The 21724-nt window shown below is 40.2% G+C and overlaps 3 protein-coding genes across 3 annotated transcripts; 2 read left to right on the forward strand and 1 right to left on the reverse strand.

The window, feature by feature from the left end:
* LOC109716185 lies at nt 4478-8408 on the forward strand. The gene is made up of 2 exons (XM_020241515.1): nt 4478-5435; nt 7727-8408. The coding sequence occupies exons 1-2, from the start codon at nt 4531-4533 to the stop codon at nt 7911-7913; spliced, it is 1092 nt and encodes a 363-aa protein (XP_020097104.1). The 5' UTR covers nt 4478-4530; the 3' UTR covers nt 7914-8408.
* Nucleotides 13886-14763, reverse strand: LOC109716095 (the record flags this gene model as incomplete). The annotated part of the gene is given in 3 exon segments (XM_020241412.1): nt 13886-14293; nt 14429-14543; nt 14659-14763. Coding segments are annotated over 3 exon segments (305 nt in total), but the record flags the coding sequence as incomplete, so codon positions are not given.
* LOC109716673 (atherin-like) lies at nt 20687-21302 on the forward strand. Its single transcript, XM_020242219.1, has 2 exons — nt 20687-20720; nt 20878-21302. The coding sequence occupies exons 1-2, from the start codon at nt 20687-20689 to the stop codon at nt 21300-21302; spliced, it is 459 nt and encodes a 152-aa protein (XP_020097808.1).

The following is a 21724-nucleotide window of genomic DNA, read 5'->3' on the forward strand; positions in this document are numbered from 1 at the left end:
CCCTTCGATCACTGGGCAAATGATATCGAAAAATCACAAAATTTATTTTCTGGGTACTTCAAATACTCTAGATCAAGTCTAACGGATCCGATCGTCGATTCGAAAGTCCTAACATCGAAAATGACTTGGAAGCACGGAGCGCTCTGTGCTTCCAGAAGCATACCAGACGCACTATATATATATATAGAGCTAGGCTCCTATGCTTTCGAAAGTACGCAGGCCTCCATGCTTGTAAATTTTTTTCAATAATGGGACGTTCGATTCGGCGATCGGTTCCGTTAAACATGATCTACGCTATTAGAAATATCTAGAAATCAAATTTCATAATTTTTTGACTTCGTTTGCCTAGTGAACAAGTAGCCTCAAAATGAACGGCTGAAAATAAAAATCTCATAGAAAACAGTGATAAATGACTCAAATTTCAAATCGGAAGTATTGTTCTCGCTATTGATGTTAAGTAGAATTTTCTATTAAAGTTTCATATAATTTGGATACTTCTACACCGTTGAACTTAAAAACGTGTCACATCGGCCGTTAAAATAGTCATTTTTGAGACCATGTGATCGCTTGATAAATGATGTCGAAAAATTATAAAATTTGGTTTCTAAATAGTTTCAATAGCATAGATTATGTCTAACGGAGCCGATCGTTAAATTGGATGTCCTATCATCGAAAACAACTTACAAGTATGGAGGCCTCCGTACTTTCGAAAGCACGGGAGACGTACTCTCTCTCTCTCTCTCTCTCTCTCTATATATATATATATATATATGATAATCAAATAATAAAAGAATTCCACCATTATTGTTTGACTTAAAAAATGAGTATAAATTGGAAATTAACTATATTTACATTTTTAGCATTTTGAATGATCAAATCTTCTATAAGGAGCCTATTTTTTATTTAGTCCCTGCTTTTTTCTTTCCCTTTTTTTTTGCAAATGAACCCAGTAAAAGTATATTTACAAGAATGACCCTCCTCTTGTCCAAGCTTTGGATAGGAGATGCCAACTAGACAGTTTTAACAAATGCGGTAATTAATTTGCCCATTCTCCTAAATTGAGAGAACATGGCAAATGAAGTATCTGTGTTCTCTTTAAAATCAGTTTTACGAACAACTGGATAACAACCGCTACAATCACTTTTGATCCGAGCAAATCATTTATCACGAAGGTGCTGGATCTGATCCTAGAGGTGATCCGGTTTGTCGGAGGGGGGTGGCGCGGAGGTGGCGGCAATGAGGTGCCTCGCAGGGATCGGGCAAGATCGTGGCAGGAACTGGGGTGTGCGCAAGAAAGGAGCACCATGTTACAACAAACACCAATGTTTATCCAAACAAGGTAAGTGAATTGTCCTATTAATTTAACCCAGCCTATACTTGGTACTCCCCAAAAAAAAGGGTCATTTCTATTTCTATAAATATAATTTTACTGAGGCAAATTAGAAAAAACATTCGTCAATTTGCATAAAAAATTCACAAATTTTGAGCTTTTACAAAATTGGGCCGTCTTTTTCAATTTTGCAGATTCGGTTCGAATTTTCAGCAAATTGACCAAAATACTCTTATTTCGTTTTCCCTCATTCTGTTTTTTTCCCAGTCCGAAGAAGGCAGCGGAGGAAGAGGCGGAAACTGCCCACCTGGCCTCTGCTCTTACTCCCTCGCCGTCGCCCTCGGTCGCGTACCCCCCACCCTCCTCACCTCCGACCTCGCTAAGGCCACACCGCGATCGTCCTTCTCCACTAGAGCAAGACGACGTCGAGGCGCAGGCTCTCCTCCTTCACCGTGCGCCGGAACATCGCGACGTCGTCGGAAGGGGGAGGGGGGAGAGGACCTTCTCTTTTTGGGCTTGGGTGAGCTGGTAGGAGAGGTCAGCAAGGGAGGCGTCGAGGGTCTCGAGCTAGGTGCGGAGGTCGAAGACGAGGTCGTCCTTCTCAGCGAGGTGCGAGAAGCGGGCGGCCTCCGACTCCAGCCTCGAGACGCGGGCGGCCAGCGTAATGGATGTGATCTTCCGCGCCACGTCCAACTACTCGAACGGGTCCGACGGTAGCACCGCTAGCACCTCTTCCGACAGACCGAAGTCTGGCGGGCCGCCGCCCGACTCCGCCGGCGCTGCTACTACTGTTGCTGCCGCCGCCATCACCACCACATCGTCTTCCCATCTCTCACTTCACTCTCTTTCTCTTCTCGACTGCTTTTCTCTTTGTTTTTTCGTTTTTCGGGTTCTTTTTTCTTTCTAGGAAAAATATAACAAATTTTAAAATTAGGAAAATTTGGACGGGCAAGGAGGAATGAGCAAGGATTAGGATTTGGATAAAGATAAGGGAGATTGTATGGTTGTGATTAGTATGAGGATGAGGATGAGAGGAAAGAGGAGGAGGAAGAAGAAGAAGAGAAAAAGAAATAGTATAAAATTCACCTAAAAAGTACAATTTTGGCGTAAAGAGTGTAACTCTCATCCTAAAAAATGATATTTCAGTCCCAAAAAGTGCAACTTTTATTTAAAACAATGCAATTTTTTTTTAAACAGTATAATTTTTTTTTAACTGTATAATTTCATCATCTTCTTCCTTCTTATATGATTTTTGGTCTTTTCTGTAGAAAATACATAATTTTTATTTTTTATGTTTTATTATTCTTATTTTTTCTCTTTATAGTTGTTTTTTTGTCACGATCTCTCCCTTTATCGCAACCATCTGACGTCGTCGGAGGCGAGCTCGCCGCCTCCGACGACGTCGCGACGTTCCAGCGCGCGGTGAAGGAGGAGAGCCTGCGCCACAACGTCGCCATGCCCTAGTGGAAAAGAAGGGTCGCGGCGCTGTCTCAGCAAGGTCGAAGGCAAGGAGGGTGGGGGGTGCGCGGGCGAGAGCGAGGGCATGAGAGCAGAGGCGAGGCAAGCAGTTTCCGCCTCAACGGAGATGCCTCCGTCGCCTTCTTTGAAGAGGAAAAAAAAAAAGGAGAGAGAAAAAAGAATAAAGGTATTTTTGGTTAGTTTGCTAAAAATTTGGACCGAATCTGTAAAATCGAACCGACCCAATTTTGCAAAAGCTCAAAATTTGTGGATTTTCTATGCAAATTTGCCAAAAACATTATAGAGAGGGCTAAATGCAAAAAAAAAAAAAAATCGTACTATCAAAAGATGAAAATTAGCCTAATGGGTTTGTTGATGCCAAAAAAATTATGCGAGAACGGTTGAGAAGTGGGCCATAACTTACGTGATCATAGCTACAGCACTCCCCTCACTATTAAAACCGATCAATAATGTGGGCTGAGAAGACATCATTATAAATAGTAATTCCGAAGCCTGTATTTATCGTTTATCGTTTTTCTATGAGTTGTTTATTTGTAATTCTTTTACTTTTTTTTCATTTACTATCTTTTCTAAGAGTAATTTGTAGAGTAGATTTTCCTTCGAGATCGTACGTCATGGTAGCGTACCCTCTTTTGTAAATATTTTATGATTTTGAGCAATATATGAGCTTCTTGGCTTTTCAGCCGAACCAAAAATTTCTGTACAATCCGTACACTCGGCTGATCCAGCCGAACCGAGTTTTTTATGTTGAACCCAACTCGGTTGATCCGATCCTTCATCAACCGAATCACTTGATCCGTAATGGGCGCAAACTTCGAGGGGCATCATTCGCAGCCGTTTCATCTCCTCACATGTTTCTTGAAGGAGGATCTTTGGCCGAATTTTCCAACCGGTGAATCGATCAAAGATCCTCCTTCAAGAAATGTGTGAGGAGATAAAACGGCTGCGAATGATGACTCTCGAAGTTTGCGCCCACCACGGATCAAGTGATTCGGTTGATGACGGATCAGATTAATCGAGTTCGGTTCAACACAAAAACTTCGGTTCGGCTGGATCAGCCGAGTGTACGAATTGCACGGGGATTTCTGGTTCAACTGAAAAGGCAAAAAGCCAAAAAGCTAATATATTTCTCAAAATCAGAAAATGTTTACAAAAGAGGGTACGCTACCATGACGTACGATTTCAAAGGAAAATCTACTCTACAAACTGTTCTTAGAAAAGACAGTAAATGCGAAAAAAGTAAAAAATTTACAAATAGACTATTCTTAGAAAAACGATAAATGTAAAAAGTGGAAAGTAAAAAATGCAATGGTCTTCTCATTTATGGAAGAGAAAGATTCCTTTTGCAAGCTTCAGAATTACTATTTATAATAATGTCTTCTTAGCCCACATTATTGATTGGATTTAATAGTGAGGAAATGCTATAGCCATAATTGCGTAAGTTACGCCCCACTTCTCAACCGTTCCGCCTAATTTTTTTTTGGCATCAACAGAGTCAAATTGTTTCGGTTCATTTTTTTCTTATTATTCGGGTTAATTCGGTACAAAATTTCAAAACCGTTGACAATCGCCAATTAAATAAAAAACATCCGAGCTCTCCCATCCGGACAAGTAACCCTAGTAGACTCCGTCAGGGCTTCTTAATTGCCCTCTCCTTCCTCGATTTATAAGCAAGCGGAGAAGAAAAAGAAAGAGAGAACAAAAAGAAAGAAAAAGGAAAAATGACTACTTCTCTCTGTAATCAATCTCCTCCCACAACAAACCTCCTCGTCCTCATCATCCCTTTAGAATTGCTACTTCTTACATTCATTTTCCTCTACCCAAATGACTTGAAAATCCAGTCCTACTTATCGGCCTGCCGCGCTGCCGCACCGGCCTCAGCCGTCTCCGACTTCATAGGCATAGGCCCGGTCGCAGTGAAGCCGGACTTCCGTCTCCTCATCGGAGTCCTCACACATCCCGACAGCTACGAGCGCCGGCAGCTCGTCCGCCTTGTGTACTCCCTGAAGCCGCCTGGCCTCGCCGCCCACATCGACGTCCGCTTCGTCTTCTGCAACCTGACGTCGGATGAGCAGGAGGTGCTCGTCGCCCTAGAAATCATGCTCCACGACGACATCATCATCCTGGACTGCAGGGAGAACATGAACTTCGGCAAGACGTACCACTACTTCTCCAGCCTCCCAAAACTACTCGACAGGAGCAGCGGTGGCGGCCGGCCTTACGATTACGTGATGAAGATGGACGACGACACCTACTTTCGGCTTGACAGCCTGGCGGAGTCACTGAGGGGCAAGCCGAGGGAGGACATGTACTACGGGCTGGAGATACCGTGCAAGGGCGAGAAGTTCCCGCCGTTTCCGGCGCCGTTCATGACGGGGATGGGGTACGTGCTGTCGTGGGACCTGGTGGAGTGGGTGGCGGCGTCGGAGATCGCGCGCAACCACACGATCGGGCCGGAGGACATGCTGGTGGGGATGTGGCTGAGCATGGGGGGCAGAGGGAAGAACTGGTACGGCATGGGGAGGGCCATGTACAACTACAAAGGATGGAATGAATCAACCAACTGTTTCCGGCACGAGTTGGCTCCGGACACCGTCGCCGTGCACATGCTCAAGAACAATTCCAGGTGGGCCAACACGTTGAGATACTTCAATGTCACCCGCGGCCTGAATCCCGGCCCCTAATTAACACTTCTTGATTAATTAAGTGCTCCTATTATTTATTCACTTCTTTAATTTTCCACTCTTTAATTTTCGTCTTGTCCTGTCTAGGCACATGGTTCATGAGCTGAATCATAATTCTTGTATCGCCTAGCTTGCTAGTTTGAATAGATATTTTTGTTATTATATATATAATTTTTTTATGGCCAATTTGCATAAAAAATTACTAGTTTTCAGCTTTTATAAAATTAGACCGTCTTTTTGGATTTTACAGATTCAGGTCTGATTTTCAGAAAACCGACAAAAATACTCTTGTTCCCTTTTAGTGCGTCTGGGGTGCTTTCGGAAGCACGGAGCGCTCCGTGCTTCCACTTTGTTTTCGATGTTGGGACTTTCAAATCGACGATCGGCTCCGTTAGACTTGATCTAGAGTATTTGAAGTATTTAGAAAATAAATTTTGCGATTTTTCGATATCATTTGCCTAGTGATCGAAGGGGCTCAAAATCAATAATTTTAACGGCCGTGGTNAAATTTAGTTGGGCATATTTTGTAGGACAATAAATATTGTCACATAGCATTTTTTACAAACCTGAGATAAAGATTAAATATTATTTGACCGTACATATTTCAATTGTCCTATAAAACATAATTGAAAAAAAAGAAAATTCTAAGGCCAATTTGCATAAAAAATTCACTAGTTTAAGCTTTTGCAAAGATAGCTCGCCTTTTTGGATTTTGCAAATTCAAAATGGGTTTTCAATAAATTGACCAAAATATACTTGATCCCTTTTCTCTCCTCTTTTTTTTTTTTTTTTTTTTTTTTTCTCTCTCGTTTTTTTTTATCCCCAAAAGGGCGGCGGAGGCGGAGGCGGCCCCGGCCCGCCTCGCCTCTGTCCGGCGCACCCTCACCCTCACTCTCACCCGCACACCCTCCCCCGCCTTCCTCGCCTCCGACCCCGCCAACGCGTTGATCCTCCTCCATCGCCTCCCCAGCTCTTTACAATAGTAAAGATGCTAACGCTGTGTCCTCTTTCTCTTCTTTTTTTCTTTCATTCTTTTTTTCTCTCTTCGACCCCTCTCCATCATCTCCGCGATTCTTCACGACGGTAACAAAGACAGCGCCGCGTTCTCTTACACCGCCTTCGTCGGCGCAGACATTAACATCGGCGCCGGAGAAGGAGGACTCAGAGCGAGCGCGGGTAAAAGCGGAGCCAAGAAAAAAATATAAAAAATAAATAAAATAAAATAAAATAAAATAAAAAGAATAAAGAATAAAATATAGAAAATATTTTTTTCTACAAAAAAAAAAGAATCAGAGAGAAAAGTAGAAGACGATGAAGATGCACTATTTCAGAGGAACGTTGCACTGTTTTAAAGAAAAATTACATTTTTCTGAATGAAAGTTGCACCCTTTGAACGAAATTTGCATTCTTTGGGCGAAAATTACACTGTTTCTCCTCTTCCTCTACACAAAAACAAAGAGGAAGGAGGAGGAGAAAGAGGAGAAACAGTATAATTTTCGCCCAAAGAGTACAATTAAGTTTCGTTAAAAGAGTGCAACTTTTATTCAAAGAAGTGTAATTTTTCTTAAAACAATGCAACATTCCTCTGAAATAGTGCATTTTCATCATCTTCTTCTTTTATCTCTGATTCTTTATTTTTCTTGTAGAAAAAAATATTTTTCTTTATATTTTATTCTGTATTTTTTTATTTTATTTATTTTCTATATTTTTTTTCTTGGCTCCGCTCTTACCCGCGCTCGCTCCGAGTCCTCTTTCTTCGACACCGATGTCGAAGCTTGTACCAGCTAAGGCGGAGTAAGAGAATGTGGCGCTGTCTTCGTTATCGTCGTGGAGGCAGTAGAGGAGGATTGAAGAGAAAAAAAAAAAAAGAATGTCGTGGCGCGGTCTCAGCGAGGTCAGAGGTGAGGAAAGAGGGGGGTGCGCGGGTGTCATGCTCTGGCACCGCCACTTTGGTCGGATTCGGGCGCGCACACAGACCGTCGAACGGATAGAGTTTCCCCTATCCGCCCAGGACATCACAATCAATACAATTCAATAGGCTCCATTCAGGAACAGAATGTATACACAGATTGTATAAGGAGGCATCATAAACATAAACTAATACGCTATTACAAGCATTCACTTTACATTCACATTTACATTACATTTAATTATATTTTTCCAAATACAATCAACTTTATTGAAATTTTATTTCTTTTTTTTCTTTTCTATACCCTATGCTACAATGACCCAGGGTACATTTATCTCGGATCACAAGTGGTAAAGCGCTATCTACCGAGCTACGCCCTCTTCTCGCGCCGCCGCGCCGCTCACGTGAGGACCTAAAAAACATGAGGGTAAGAATTATAAACATAGTTCCCAGTAAGTATGACCACCCGAGGGAAGAGCTCGACCCACCAGATCCAAAGGAGGCAATATAAGCAGATTAATCCAATAGATAAGCAGATAATTATACTATGTGCCATATGCGAGTAATAAAAACATCCATACTTATGTCTCAACGAAATGCAATAATGAAATCTATGCCAGTAGGTATTTCTTTTCTACTTTTTATTTGACAATCGATTGCATATTCAACCAGCTCATAAGGTTTCTCTTACCTTAGCCAAGCTATATCACCTGACTCGATCTTGAGTCAATCATCCACAGCTTATCGCCTTACTTGAATTAGCTACCTGGCGGCAAAATCATAGCACACACCGAACAACGGCTTAAGTCGCATGGCGGTGTAATCCTTTACTTGACTTAGCCATCTGGCGGCAAAATCGACGCACATGCCGAACAATGGCTCAAGTCACTGGGCGGCAAAATCATCGCACACACCCCGGGTATCCAACCTTCGACGGCGAAATCGTCACACACGCCTAAGCTGACACCGAAATCCATCTGGCGGCGAAATCGTCGCACACATCGAGTTCCGATACCAAAACCATTAGATGTGCACATCATTTTCCATTCCAAGTCTCAAGGGTTCATCATTTTCCCTATGTTGTCAACCTCTCTAGGTTTATAGTCATATGTCCAAGTGGCCATCCTACCACTATATTGTCCAATCTATGTTCAATGATACTAGGTTCAATGACGTTTCCACCTAGATTCACTCAACTCTAGGTTTAATGACATTCCAATACAAGTGGTCTTCTTACCACTACATTTTCCAATTCCTATATTCAACAACATTAGGTTCAATACTCGATCACATTCTTTCCAGTCCTAGTTGTTCACACCTAGGATTCATAGTTTCTATGACATCTAGTCCATTGATTTTCCACTTGTCGAATCCTCTAATTATCCTAGAGTTCATCGACCTATGTTCAATGTTCATACCTAGGCATACATTTATATATCCTATATGTTTTCACATGCCTATGTCATCATCATCCAATGCAAGGTAATTCCATCTAGCAACATATGATTTATACATCTATATTTATAACATATAACCTACCATACATACATGCATCAATGAGTAATACAAATATTAAACTTTACTCTTTGGCATGAAAGTGATCTAATCACTTCGGTGAAGCATAACCCACCTCACAATGCTTTCGATTGCTTGCAGACACTTGCAATCGGACACCCGCGGCCAACGTCACCCGATTCGGCTCGATACGCGAAATTGACCACCGAACGCCCGTCGATTTCAAAATCAAAGTTGCCTAGGGCTCTCCTCTAACCTTCAATTAGAGAACTAGAGGATCAATTTGGGGCTCTCCTCTAATCTTCAATTAGAGAACTAGAGGATCAATTTGATTCAAAACCTCAAAACCCCAAAACCCCCAATTCTAACCCTAAATTTCAATTTCTCTAAAAATATCTCAAAATCTATGGAGAAATCTTGATTAAACAAATGTAGAATCATCTAGGAAACTAAAATCTCAATTCTTAAAAGGATTTAGCAAAACCCTAGCCTTAAATCCCAAGATCTCACCTTTGCCACAATCTCCCCAAGCTTCTTGTTGCTCCAAGAAGCTTGCTCCACTCCCCCAAGCCCTTGCCCAAGATCAATCCCACCAAAATCTTCCAAGTTTTGGAGATTTCTTGAGAGAGAAAGTGGAGAGAAGAGAGGGAGAGAAAGAGAGAAAGTGAGGGAGTGAGTGGGGGAGAAGAAGAGCCCTAGTTCTTTTAACCATTTTCCCTCCACCAAAATTACCAAAATACCCTTAATCTAGGTTGTTAGCGCGCGCAAGTTCCGGAATCTGGCTTTAGGCTCTGGAACCCGTAGCTCAATTTTCATGCAGCGCAATCAAGTTCCAGAACTTGGGTTCAATTTTCGAAACCCGAAAGTCCATAGCTCAAAAAACACAATTTCTAAAAATTCTCACTTTCGCTCCTTGAAGCTCTGATCCACTTCTAATCATTCTAAAATCTTCAAATCTCATTTTTAAGCATATTTAAATTATTTCTCAATTGTATTTTGTCCAATTGGTATAAGTTTAGTATAATGCTTCAAAACTCGATACCTTACAGCAGGCGAGGGTGAGGGTGCGCGAGATAGAGGTAAGGCGGGCCGCCTCCGCCTCCGCCTCCGCCTCCGCCTCCGCCGCCCTCTTGGGAGAGAAAGAAAAAAAAAAGAACGAGAGAAAAAAAAAAAAAAGAGGAAAAAGAAAAGGGAATAAGGATATTTTGGTCAGTTTTCTGAAAATCCGGCCCAAATCTACAAAATCCAAAAAGGCGGCCTACTTTTGCAAAAGCTCAAAACTAATAGATTTTTTATGCAAATTGGCCTTTTTCTATTATTATATAAGTAATTATTTCGCCGGGAAGTAATAAATTGGATGCTGATTGAAATTTTTTTCTTTCGAAGTGAAATGCTTGTAGGATCAAAATTTTATACAATGTTGTTTACTCATTCTACAATTGGATTATATATAGAGAGAGAGTAGGGCTACTATACTTTTATGAGTATAGAGCCCTTCGTACTCATAAGTTGTTTTCGATGATGTAGCTTCCGAATCGACGATCCACCTCATTAAATATGATTTAGAGTATTTGAACCTTCTAAAAAATAAATTTTGTAATTTTTCGAAATCATAATAAAGTCCATCAAACGGGTATAAAATGAATGGTCAAAATCGAACGACGTCCTAAAAATGGATTGTCGGATCCTTCAATTTAAGATCAGAGTTATTGATCTCTATCTAAATATTGAATAGAATTTTCTATCAAAAGTTCGACCGATTTTGATTCTTTTATACCACTAAACTAGCATGTATTCCATACCGGCTGTTAAAAATTATCAATTTTGAAATCTTTTGATCGTATGGTAAATGATTTCAAAAAATTATAAAATTTGATTTCTAGAAGTTTTAAATGCTCTAAATAACGATTAACGGTATGGATCGTCGACTCAGAAACTTTATCATTGAAAACGACTTATAGTATGAAGGCGATCATACTCATAAGAGTATAATAGCCGGTATATATATATATATATATATATATATATATATATATATAGGCTAGAATACTATTAATAGCACCAATGACTTGGTGCTATTAAGTTTTCTACCCTTGAATTAAAAGATGTGCTGTTAGGATGATGTGGGCCCCTTAGGGTTTAGTGGGCGGTTAGTTGAATAGTATAATCGAACGGATGAAAATGATAAAAGAGGTAAATCTAACAGCAGAAAACTTGATAGTACCAAATGCTTCGTGCTATCGATAGCATCCCAGCCGGACTATATATATATATATATATATATAGAGAGAGAGAGAGAGAGAGAGAGAGAGAGAGAGAGAGAGAGAGAGAGAGAGTTGAGCGAATGCTATCGGTAGCAAACGGGCTTTGTTGCCACCCATTTGTTTTCGATGATGGAACCTTCAAATCGACGATCAATACCATTAAACATAATCTATACCACTTGAAGTATTTAGAAATCAAATTTCAAATCATTTTGACATCATTGACCTAATGATCAAATGGTTTCAAAATTTATAATTTTAACAGTCGATATAAGGCGTTTTCTAGTTTAATAGTGTAAAGATATCCAAATCAATTGAATTTTGATTAGAAAATTTTTTAAACTATTTAGAGCAATATCTATACTCTCGATCTTGGTTACAAGACTCATATCATCACTTTTTAGAGGATTTCACTTTCAGCCGGTTATTTTTGTGTCCACTTGATGGACAAGAGAACAATATATATAGAAAAAGCATGAAATTTAGTTTCTACATGCTTCAAGTGGTATAGATCATGTTCAACGGTGCCAATCGTCGATTTGGAGGCTCTATCATCAAAAACAAATCGATGGCATCGGAGCCCGTTTGCTATCGATAGCATTCCAGCTCAACTCTCTCTCCCTCTATATATATAGAATTGGGTTGGAATACTATAAAATAGTATTTGGACTTTTTTGTTATCGAGTTTTTAATCCTTGGATTAAAAATTATAAAATTAAAGAATCCAATTCTCTATTTTTAGGATGTCGTTTAATTTTAACTGTTCATTTTTACCCGTTTGATGGACATTATTATTATTTCAAAAAATTACGAAATTTATTTTTTAGAAGTTTCAAATGCTCTAAATTATATTTAATGGTGTGGATCGTCGATTCGAAAGTTCCATCATTGAGAACAACTTATGAGGTTAAAAAATTCTATATTCATAAGAGTATAGTAGCTCTACTCTCTCTCCTTTTTCTCTCTCTATATATATAGAGAGAATTAAGCTTCTATACTTTTAAAAGTATAAGTTATTACTGCTTATAGGTTTTTGGACCTTGAATTAAGGGATGTGTGGTTAGGATGATAGTGATTTTCTAGGATTGAGTGGATAGTTGATTGAATAGTATGATCTAATAGGTGAAAATGGTTAAAAGTGTAGATCTAAATGCAGAAAACTTACAAGCACCAAGTGCTTAGTGCTTTTACAAGCAACATAACTGTACTATATATATATATATATATATAATATATATATATATACACACACCACACTTAAACTTGTGCAGACCCCTCTACATGGCCCTTCAACTTGAGTAATTAACTTTTTTTATTTAACTGACGTGCACACCTCAACTTGTAATTATTTCAATGTTAGCCAGTTTTTTAAATTAAATTAGAGATTTTATAAAAAAAACAACATACATATACCCTTCAACTTGATTAATTAACTTTTTTTTCTTTAACTGACGTGCACACCTCAACTTTTATTTCGATTTGAGCCAGTTTTTTAAAATTAAATTAGAGATTCTATAAACAACGCTTCAATTGTACCTTTGAGAATTTAAAAACCTCACAATTCCATAAATTTAAAAAACAATGCAACTAGAGTTTTTAAGATTGCTAATATGATTAAATGATTTTTGGAAAATACGTAGCTTTCGAAAAATGGAATTTATCATACACATAAATATACATACAGCTTGAGTTTTTACTTATTTTTAAATAAGTGCTATTAAACTATTGATGTGTTTAAATGTACATTTAACTTTTAGGCCTCATCTAAACTTAGAAGCATCTTGTTTCAATTAATCATGCAATATCCTTTGGATATCTATTATCTAATCAGGATACTATTGTGGAAGCATAACTTCACAATTCTGATCTGGTGTTTGTAAGGCTGCCCGGCTACTGGCAATTTCAATCTGCACCAAAGCTGGCAAGGTGAGAGAGTGCTGTTTTATGGCCACCTAGATGGCAATGACAAAATTTTATAGAACTCATTCCAGTCATTATTCAGCTAATGCCAAGATAAACTTGCTCCCATTGCAACGATTGTGCGCAATGATATCATTCAACTTCAGTTCGTGACCTATCTGATCATGAAGATTATTCTGAACTGCAGCAGCTTTCATTTGAACTTCGCAATTTCAAGTTAAATGAAGAATCCGATCGTATCCAGTGGCGATGGAGTGCAAATAGAGAATTTACTGTTGCATTGAACGTACTTGCGATGGGCTATCTATAACTCTTTGGGTAGTTAAAACGATACCTAAAGTAAAATGATTCATATGGCTCACCTGTCAAATAAATTACTTACGATTGATAACCTATCCATGAGGGCTATACTGGGACCAAGCACTTGCCTTCTTTGCAGGGTAACACCTGAAGACTGAAACAGCCGCTCTGCTAATTTTATGCGCTTTCTTTTCTCATCTTTGGGATCCTATTCTACCATTGGTTAACATTCTTTCTCGTAAGTACCACTCCCTCCGCAATACATATATTTTCCGACGTGCAAGTGTTGTAAGACAATAGACACGATAAATCATTCACCGTGCTTAGACACGATAAATGAATTACTATGTTTAACTTAATCCAGCACCTCCACCCTCCCTCGCGTGGCGCTTACATGGCGCCTGCGTGGCGAGAATAGAACCAAAATTACAATTATAAATTTGGTAAAATTATTTATAAAAATATTTTTTTTGAAGGAACCAAATGCAAAAAAAAACCCATATATAAATGAAAAGGCGTAGGCTAGGTTTACAAGGACTACTTTGTTAGCTTGCGCTGAAGTACCAAAAAGTCAAGCATCAAGAATAGACAGAAAAAGTGCAAATAGCCCAAAAAAGAGTTAACATGGATGTGTTGCAACAGGAAGCCAAAAATTCCTGACACAACTTTGCGTGCATGTACATTTTTACAATTAAGTTAAAACTGCAAACTAGAAATCGAAATAGTAAGTCAGATAAGAAAAAACGAGAAGAGGAAGAAGCAGACGCGGCAAAAACAAAGATACTCTTTTTCTGCTTTAAGCTGAGGTTAGTGAGTTCTTCGGCTCATCTGCCATGCCAAGTGGTCAACTGCAACCATTGCTTGTGGAGCCGAACCAAGAGAGCCTTCATACCTGCATATTGGTTCATCGTTAAGTCCACATGGTAAGAAATCTCTATTTTGCTGTCTGAATCAGATAATACAAAAAAACTTGTCTTCACGGAATCAAGAAGATATTAAAAGCAAATTATCTTGCCAGAAGTCTTACATTGCAACTAACAAGAATGAGCCAGTCTGCATGACAATGACTCCTTCCCCACCAGGCTTTGATGTATTGACACAACGAGCGCAGAACCAGTGCTCATGTATAGAGGTGACCAGATCTATTAAATGCTAAAATAAATAATCATGAAAATGACAACAGACTACCAAACAATAAGATGAGTAACAACAAACAACAGTGGCAACATGAGAGCTAATAAAAATCAGAGTACTCACACTGGTTTTGGCCAAGAGAAAAGAACTCCATTTGCCAATTTTTTCGTTTGACAAAGTCTAGGAACGGTAGCAAGTCAACAGCTTTGAGTTTTATCCCCTCCTGCTCTGCTCTGGTAGCAGCAATTAACATTTCGCATTAATAACAAAACATATATTCACATTATGAAAATGAACAGAAAAATTGTGCCCATATCTCTAAGCATGCAAAATAAACAGTTGGGACATTTGCACATCTGAATGATCACCAATCTAGTTAAATTTTCAGGGAGAAATGAAATGAACCTCTGTGGCCCTGCCAGATTCCACTTTTATCACTCTATGGTTCGAAATGAAGTATGTTGTGTTAGGATTGTGTTGATTTGTACTTTTACAAAATCAAGTTAATAATATACTTATAAAAAATGCAGTACATTTTCGTCAAGCATACGACATACAACACACTATGCAATTGTACCGCCTTGACTTGGTTCACATCACCAAATATATGAATCTTAATAGGAGTTCAATTAGGATTAAGAAGCATATATACATGGGTTATGGTATAGCTTAAGAGTGTGCAGCAAAGTGTGGCAATATGTCCTAGCGTTGAGTTCTCCGGTTGAAGCACTATGAAGAAAGAAGAGGAGAGAGTGGGAGAGATTTAAAAAGAGGGCACGGGATTGAAGCTACTCGAATGGAGAAGAGAAGTTGGCTGCATTCTTCTCTTGGCTAGTGATCGTTGTTTTCATGTTCAGTTTTCTTTTATTATGGATTTCCAGTTTTCTTTTATTATGGATTTCCAAGCTTTTTGCTACAGAAGGGTTTATGGTAAAAATTGGATTGGCATTTCTGCTGCAAATCCCCAGTATGATGTTCCCCAGTGGTTGTTGTTCCTATTTTCTTCAAGGGCAGACTATCAAAGTGCCTTTAGAAAAGGTGGAAAAGTGTAATTGTTTCGAACCACTAGTCAGTATAGTGAACTCTGGTTATACCTGGAGATCCTCAAAGTATTGTAATTATTTGCAATGCTTCAACAACACAAGTGATTGGGTTCTACAGTGAATGAACTTAAATAAAACAACTTAATGCAATAAAGGAATCCACAACAAGACCTTGACCAGAATGGAAATGTTTTTAGCTACACCATGTATCACAAAGTGATCGACCAAACTGTTACTAATAGCAAATAGGAGTTGTGCAAATTTGCATCCATGTTTTCTTGAAATTATGAAAACTTGCATTTATGTTTAAGAAGGAAAGTTGGCAAAGGAGCTTATGTCAATCATGTTTAAAGAACAATACTGGCGAAAACTATCATACCTTTAAGCAACTACAATTTATAGGAAAAGAAACTTAGAAGTACATGAAAAAAACCCTATCTTGATTCCAGACAGTAACACATAATGAGGGGGCATTTACACATTTGATATAGTTGCTTAAGAAGAATCACATGGGTAAGTATTAGTATACATCCTCAATCTAGAATGCCACATGATTAGCCAATGTGGTATTTGTCATGTACCATGAATATCTAGCAAAAACACAGAACTGATGCCACATCCTAGTAAGTTCCCACACCGTACATAATTAAAAAGGCCAATGTATAATCCTTAATGTTTGCTAGTATGGGCTGAAAGATGATTTTACTATGACATTTCGAAATACAGGCCTAACAATAGCTTAGTTAGACGCCGTGATGTCATCTTAGTTTCTCTCACAAATTTTAGTGGGTATTCATAGGGAGGCATGATTGCACCAATACCCTTGCCCTATTCCATATACGAATTTCTATAGTTCCAACACATTTGGTGGCCATTGGATATTTTTCTTAATAGTTTCACTCTATTCCCGTCGAACACCACCATGAGTGACAATTTAATAATGTCACTAATATGATTTGAGGTCATATGGTTCCTTTGCATATACCGGCCTAATGTAAGTTGTTTTCAATGAAATTCTAAATATTTTGAATTCAACTCGTAGCGGAACACTCAGCATCCAAATCTTCCATTATTCCTTTCTTTTTTTCTTTTCTTTTTTATTTGTTCTCAAACCCGAAAACTTTGCCCTCATAATGCCCTTTCAAATGATAGCATCTCCTGCCACTTCATATGTATCCCTCTACTTTAACCTAAAGAAGTTCTCTCATGATCCCAAATCATCTTACATCTTAAATACAGTACTTTCTCTCATATTATCTTTTGTACATTACTTGTTTGTCAATGTCACAACTGATACTTTAATTCGAATGAAAACCCTGAATCACTTAGCAAGTTGAGCAGACGGTGCCAAGTATACTGTTGAATCACATCAATTCAGCTTTCTTGCCTTTCCACTGCACTTATGATATAATCATTACAATTATCCCTGTACTAACTCTCTCACCTTCCTAGATAATCTAATGTCCCGAACAACAAACGAACTCCAAGTACTATTGTCTCAGAACCTATAATCAATGCATCATATGAAACAAAAGATTACTCCAAAAGCTCAGTTATAGTAGTATAGAAGAGCGTTTTTGATGTTTATATTCAACACGCTGCAAAACCCCTACTCTGATACCACGTGAAATAATTCGAAAGTGCTTGGAAGCTCCCACCTACTAATGCTATAACGTATTATAGGGAACACCACTGGAGGAGCATTTGTCGGAAGCTGTTAATTACTGGGATTTGAAACTAAGAAGTAATTAGGGTTTCTTTGAAAGAGCACTTTGTAGAAGCTCCGGTCAAGCCAAATGACCAAGATCTATGTAAGAGTTCAAGCCTCCCAAGTGAATTTTCGGATGGCAGGAAATGATTACGGAGTTAAAAAAAAAAAAAAAAAAAAAAAAAAAAAAAAAAAAAAAAAAAANCGGCGCCCGCCCGCCCCCGCTCGCGCAGAACGCGCCGAGAACGTGCGGTGGAGGAAAAGTCGTAGCCCACACGACCGACGGCACAACGCCACCTCCCAGACGGGATGGCGGACGGGACAGGCAACAGGGCGAGAGAAGGCGGAGAGTACGGGAGAAGGCAGATGGGATGTCGGACGGGACAGGCAACAGGGCGAGAGAAGGCGGAGAGCTATCGGACGGGACAGGCAACGGGGCGATCGAAGGCGGAGAGGCACCACCACGAAGGCGGAGAGGACGAAAGGACGGCGAGGGGAGCAACGCCGTGTCGTACGGGAGGATGCGACGGTGTTCCCGAGGGAGGACAGCGTTGGCGTCGCGGCTACGAAAAGAAGGAGGAGAGGACGGAGGGTGAGCGGAGGACGGTAACGCCACGCCATACGGGAGGGCGGCGGGGCGGGGCGCCGCCGTACGGGAGGACGGAGAGCGCGAAACGCGGGGAGGGCTCGAAACCTATCGCCCTTTCATAAGCTTATATTGATTATAAGATAATGATTAAATAAAATATCACATAACTTTCATTTTAATAAGATCTCAATATTCAGTCCACTAAATTGGAATACATAATTTGATTATAATAATTTAAAATATTCGTAATAAAATTTGGAATAAATTAAAATTTAAAAAACAAAGTGTCACAGGCCTCATAGGTTGAGGGCCAAAAGCATAATTTATCCTTGTTTTAATTACCTTTTAATTAGATTTAGTTGAACTAATTTAGTTACAGATTTTAATAATTTTGTTGTATTGGGAAGTAAGTTCATTAATTTTGATGCCTTTATATATATTTTGTCAAATAAAACTAAGTCTCTTTATATACTATACCATTCGAAGTGTTTACTCGAGCACTACTTTATTCCATAAAAAACATCTCGGCATCAGGATCTTGGGTGAATGCGTGTGTCATTAATCTTCCTCTAGGATTTTTATTTTTAACTAGGATTTTTATTTTTAGGCTAACACATGATTAATTAGGGTATAAAAAATATATAAATTTTTTCCTAACATTTTCAAATCAGATCTAGAAAAAGGGAGATGAAAAAAAAAACGAGATCCAAAACTAAATTAATAAGAATCAAAAATACCAAAGTGCCTGCTAAGCATGTTCCGTAGAAAGATTGCAACTAAATGAAACAAGACATGGCTTCAGATCTGACGAAGTTTGCAACAGATCTGTAATCAATATGTGAAAAAGAGGCATAAACACTCCTTAAATCGACGAAAAATTGAAAAAAAAAAAAAAAAAAAAAAAAAAAAAAAATCCAAATCGGATCTAACTTCAATTCGAAAACAAGGGTTTTAGCAAGAGAGAAGAAGTGATTAAATATGTATGCGAAAATGATGAATGGAGGGAAGGAGATTGCGAAGATTACCTGCAAGGACGAAGCAGTAGAAAAGGATTGGTGTTCGTGCGCGCGCGTGCGAGAGAGAGAGAGAGAGGGGGAAACAATTTTTTTTTTTAAGATTGGTAGCACGTTACCTGTTTTTTACTTAGAAATAAATTTAGCTAAAAATGTAAATCAATTAGGATTCGAATTCGAGACCTCGGGTACCAACCACTAAACCCTTTGCCACTTGTACTAGGGACGGTAGGTGGGAAACAATGTTGTTAATAGGGTTTCGAGGCATTGGAGGCTAAAATTGTTATTTTACATATAATAATATACAATATTACTCTTTTCAGTAATCCAAGATACATAATTTTTCGATATAATCTTGCACATTTTAAACCAAATTTAGTAATTCTGACATAATTACTTATAATTCTGCCAAGATAATCCGAACCAAATGCACCCTAAGGTGGGGTTAACAAACCCCACCCCTCCCATGAAACTGAGATGGGATTAACTGTGAGACCCTAGATAGTCCTATATATGAGATATAATAGGGCTAAACTCTTAACCCGGCTTAAGCATTTTGGGTGGTGGCAAGGCCCAAGAGGTTAAGAGAGTTAAGCGTGCTAGGACGGGAGTAGTCCTAGGATGGGTGACCCCCTGTAAGTTGGGCGTCACATTAACTAATCCCACCAAAATTTAAATTTTAAATTTATATTTTAAATTTTAAATTTTTTTTAAATTTAAAAATTTGTAATCTTAAAATTAAATTTATAATTATAAATTATAAATTATAAATCTTAAATTAGTATTTTTAATTTTTTAAATTTAAAATTTGATATTTGATATTTTTAAATTTAAATTTAATTTTAAATTTTAAATTTAGAACTTTAAATTTTTGAATTTGAAGTTTACAAATTTAAATTTTATTTTGAATTTTTAATTTTTAAAGATATATATTTAAATTTTAAATATAAAATTTTAAATTTTAAATTCAAATATAATAAGCAATATTATTATTTTCTATTTATAACTACTTAATATTCTTCTTATTCCATCTCATCTATTCAAATGCTATTTTTTTATATTTATCTTTTTATTTAATAATAAAATTACAAAATAAAATAGATATAAAGTTACGAATCATATTGTTTCATGGCTAATTTGCATAAAAAATCCACTTATTTTGGGCTTTTGCAAAATCGGGTCACCTTTTTCATTTTTGCAGATTCGGTCCGCTTTTTCAGCAAACTGACCAAAATACCCTTATTACTTTTTCTCTTTCCTCTTTCTCTCTCCTCTTCGTTTTCTCGTTCTTTTTTTTTTCCGCCGGAAAAAAAAAGCAAAGGCCAAGCGGAGCAATTTTTTCTTCTCTTTTTTTTTTCTTCTTCTTCTTCCTCCTGCTGAAGTACCTTTTTTTTTTCCCTCTTCTTTTCTTCTTCTTCTTCTTCTTCTTCTTCCCTCCTCGTGACCGGCTGTTCGAGTCCTGGCTCCACCCGGCCCAGTACCGCACTCGCCTCTGCAAGGACGAGATCGGCTGCGCCCGCCGCGTCTGCTTCTTCGCCCACAAGCCCGACGAGCTCCACGCCGTCAACCCTTCCCTCGCCTCCGTCTCCGCCGGCCTCGCCCTCCCCTCCCCTCGCCTCCACGACGCCGCCGCCGCCGCCGCCCTCATCCTCTTCCAGCCAGCAGTAGCAGAAACCCTGCCGCGCCGTCGCGTCGTCATCCCCCTCTCGTGCCTGCGCCTGGCGCGAGCCCCACCCGCGGCGCTCCGCCCTCCCCCGCGTGCACCGTTAATGATGCTAATTACAACCATTACACATTAATGGCTGCTAATGGTGTAATTTCACCATTAAATGGTTGTAATGGTGCACCATACACATTAAACGGTTTAATTACACCATTAATGGTGAAATTACACCATAATGTGAAATTACGACCATTACACCGATTAATGGTGTAATGGTGTAATTACACGTTATATGGTGTAATGGTGACCATTACACCATTATGAAGAACGCCCGGCCAGCCGCGACAGCGAGCCCGCGCGAGGCCGCCGGTCGACGTGCGCCTCCTCGTGGCCAACCGGGACGGAGAGCGAGGCGTTGCGGTGCACCGCCCGCCAACCTCTAAGCCTCGGCGACCCAGACCTCCCCGTGCCTCCGCTCGACCCCGACGCCCGCCAGGCCGCCGCGCACCGGCCCGTGCGGCCGCGCGCCCCGAGCTCCGGGCAAGCCTCTGGCCGTCGGGCTCGGGCGCCATCGCCGCTGGCAGAGCTTCGCCGCCGCGCATCTGCCGCCGTTCGACGCGCCCCGCCACCCCCCGCCCGCGGCCTCGTTCGCCTGCGCCGCCCCCCCCGCCGCCCGCGCCCTCGAGATCCGCCGGGCTACGGAATCGACACCGCGGCATCCTCGCCTTCTTCTCCCTCCCAAAACCCCTAAGCGTCTCCTCCCCCGGCCCCCGCACGGCCGCTGGGTGGCCTCTCCGGCGCCGCCACCTCGCCTCCCCACCTCGCCGCCGGGGGCGGCGGCGTCGCGACCGGGATGCGCGATGCTGCGGACAACCCGCGCACGCGTGCGGTACGGCCCCGACGCGGACCGTGGCGGTGAGCGAGGGAGGCGTCTCCTTCGCCCCGCTGTACTGTTTACTGCTTTGCTTCGGCCTTCTGCTTACTGGGAGAAGTCGAGGACATGGTCGGAAGGGAAGAGGATTCTGGAGAAACGAGGACATTGGTCGGAGGGGAGGAGGCAGGGGCCTATCATCCAGGCAGAGCGGTAGCGCATCTTCACTGCCGGCGGCGCCACCGCCGGCGCGGCGAGCCATGCTTACACTCAGGCGGCGCCGGAGCTCCACCCGCGGCTCC

Source organism: Ananas comosus, linkage group 10 (assembly GCF_001540865.1).
Source record: "Ananas comosus cultivar F153 linkage group 10, ASM154086v1, whole genome shotgun sequence".
NCBI lineage: Eukaryota > Viridiplantae > Streptophyta > Magnoliopsida > Poales > Bromeliaceae > Ananas > Ananas comosus.

Excerpts from the sequence above, each read along its gene's own strand:
- LOC109716185 (XM_020241515.1), top strand. The coding sequence starts at position 4,531 with ATGACTACTTCTCTCTGTAATCAATCTCCTCCCACAACAAACCTCCTC. Across the intron at positions 5,436-7,726 it reads ATGCTCAAGAACAATTCCAG|GGTACATTTATCTCGGATCA; the intron begins GTGGGCCAACAC and ends ACAATGACCCAG.
- LOC109716673 (XM_020242219.1), top strand. The coding sequence starts at position 20,687 with ATGGCTGCTAATGGTGTAATTTCACCATTAAATG. Across the intron at positions 20,721-20,877 it reads TGTAATTTCACCATTAAATG|AACGCCCGGCCAGCCGCGAC; the intron begins GTTGTAATGGTG and ends ACCATTATGAAG.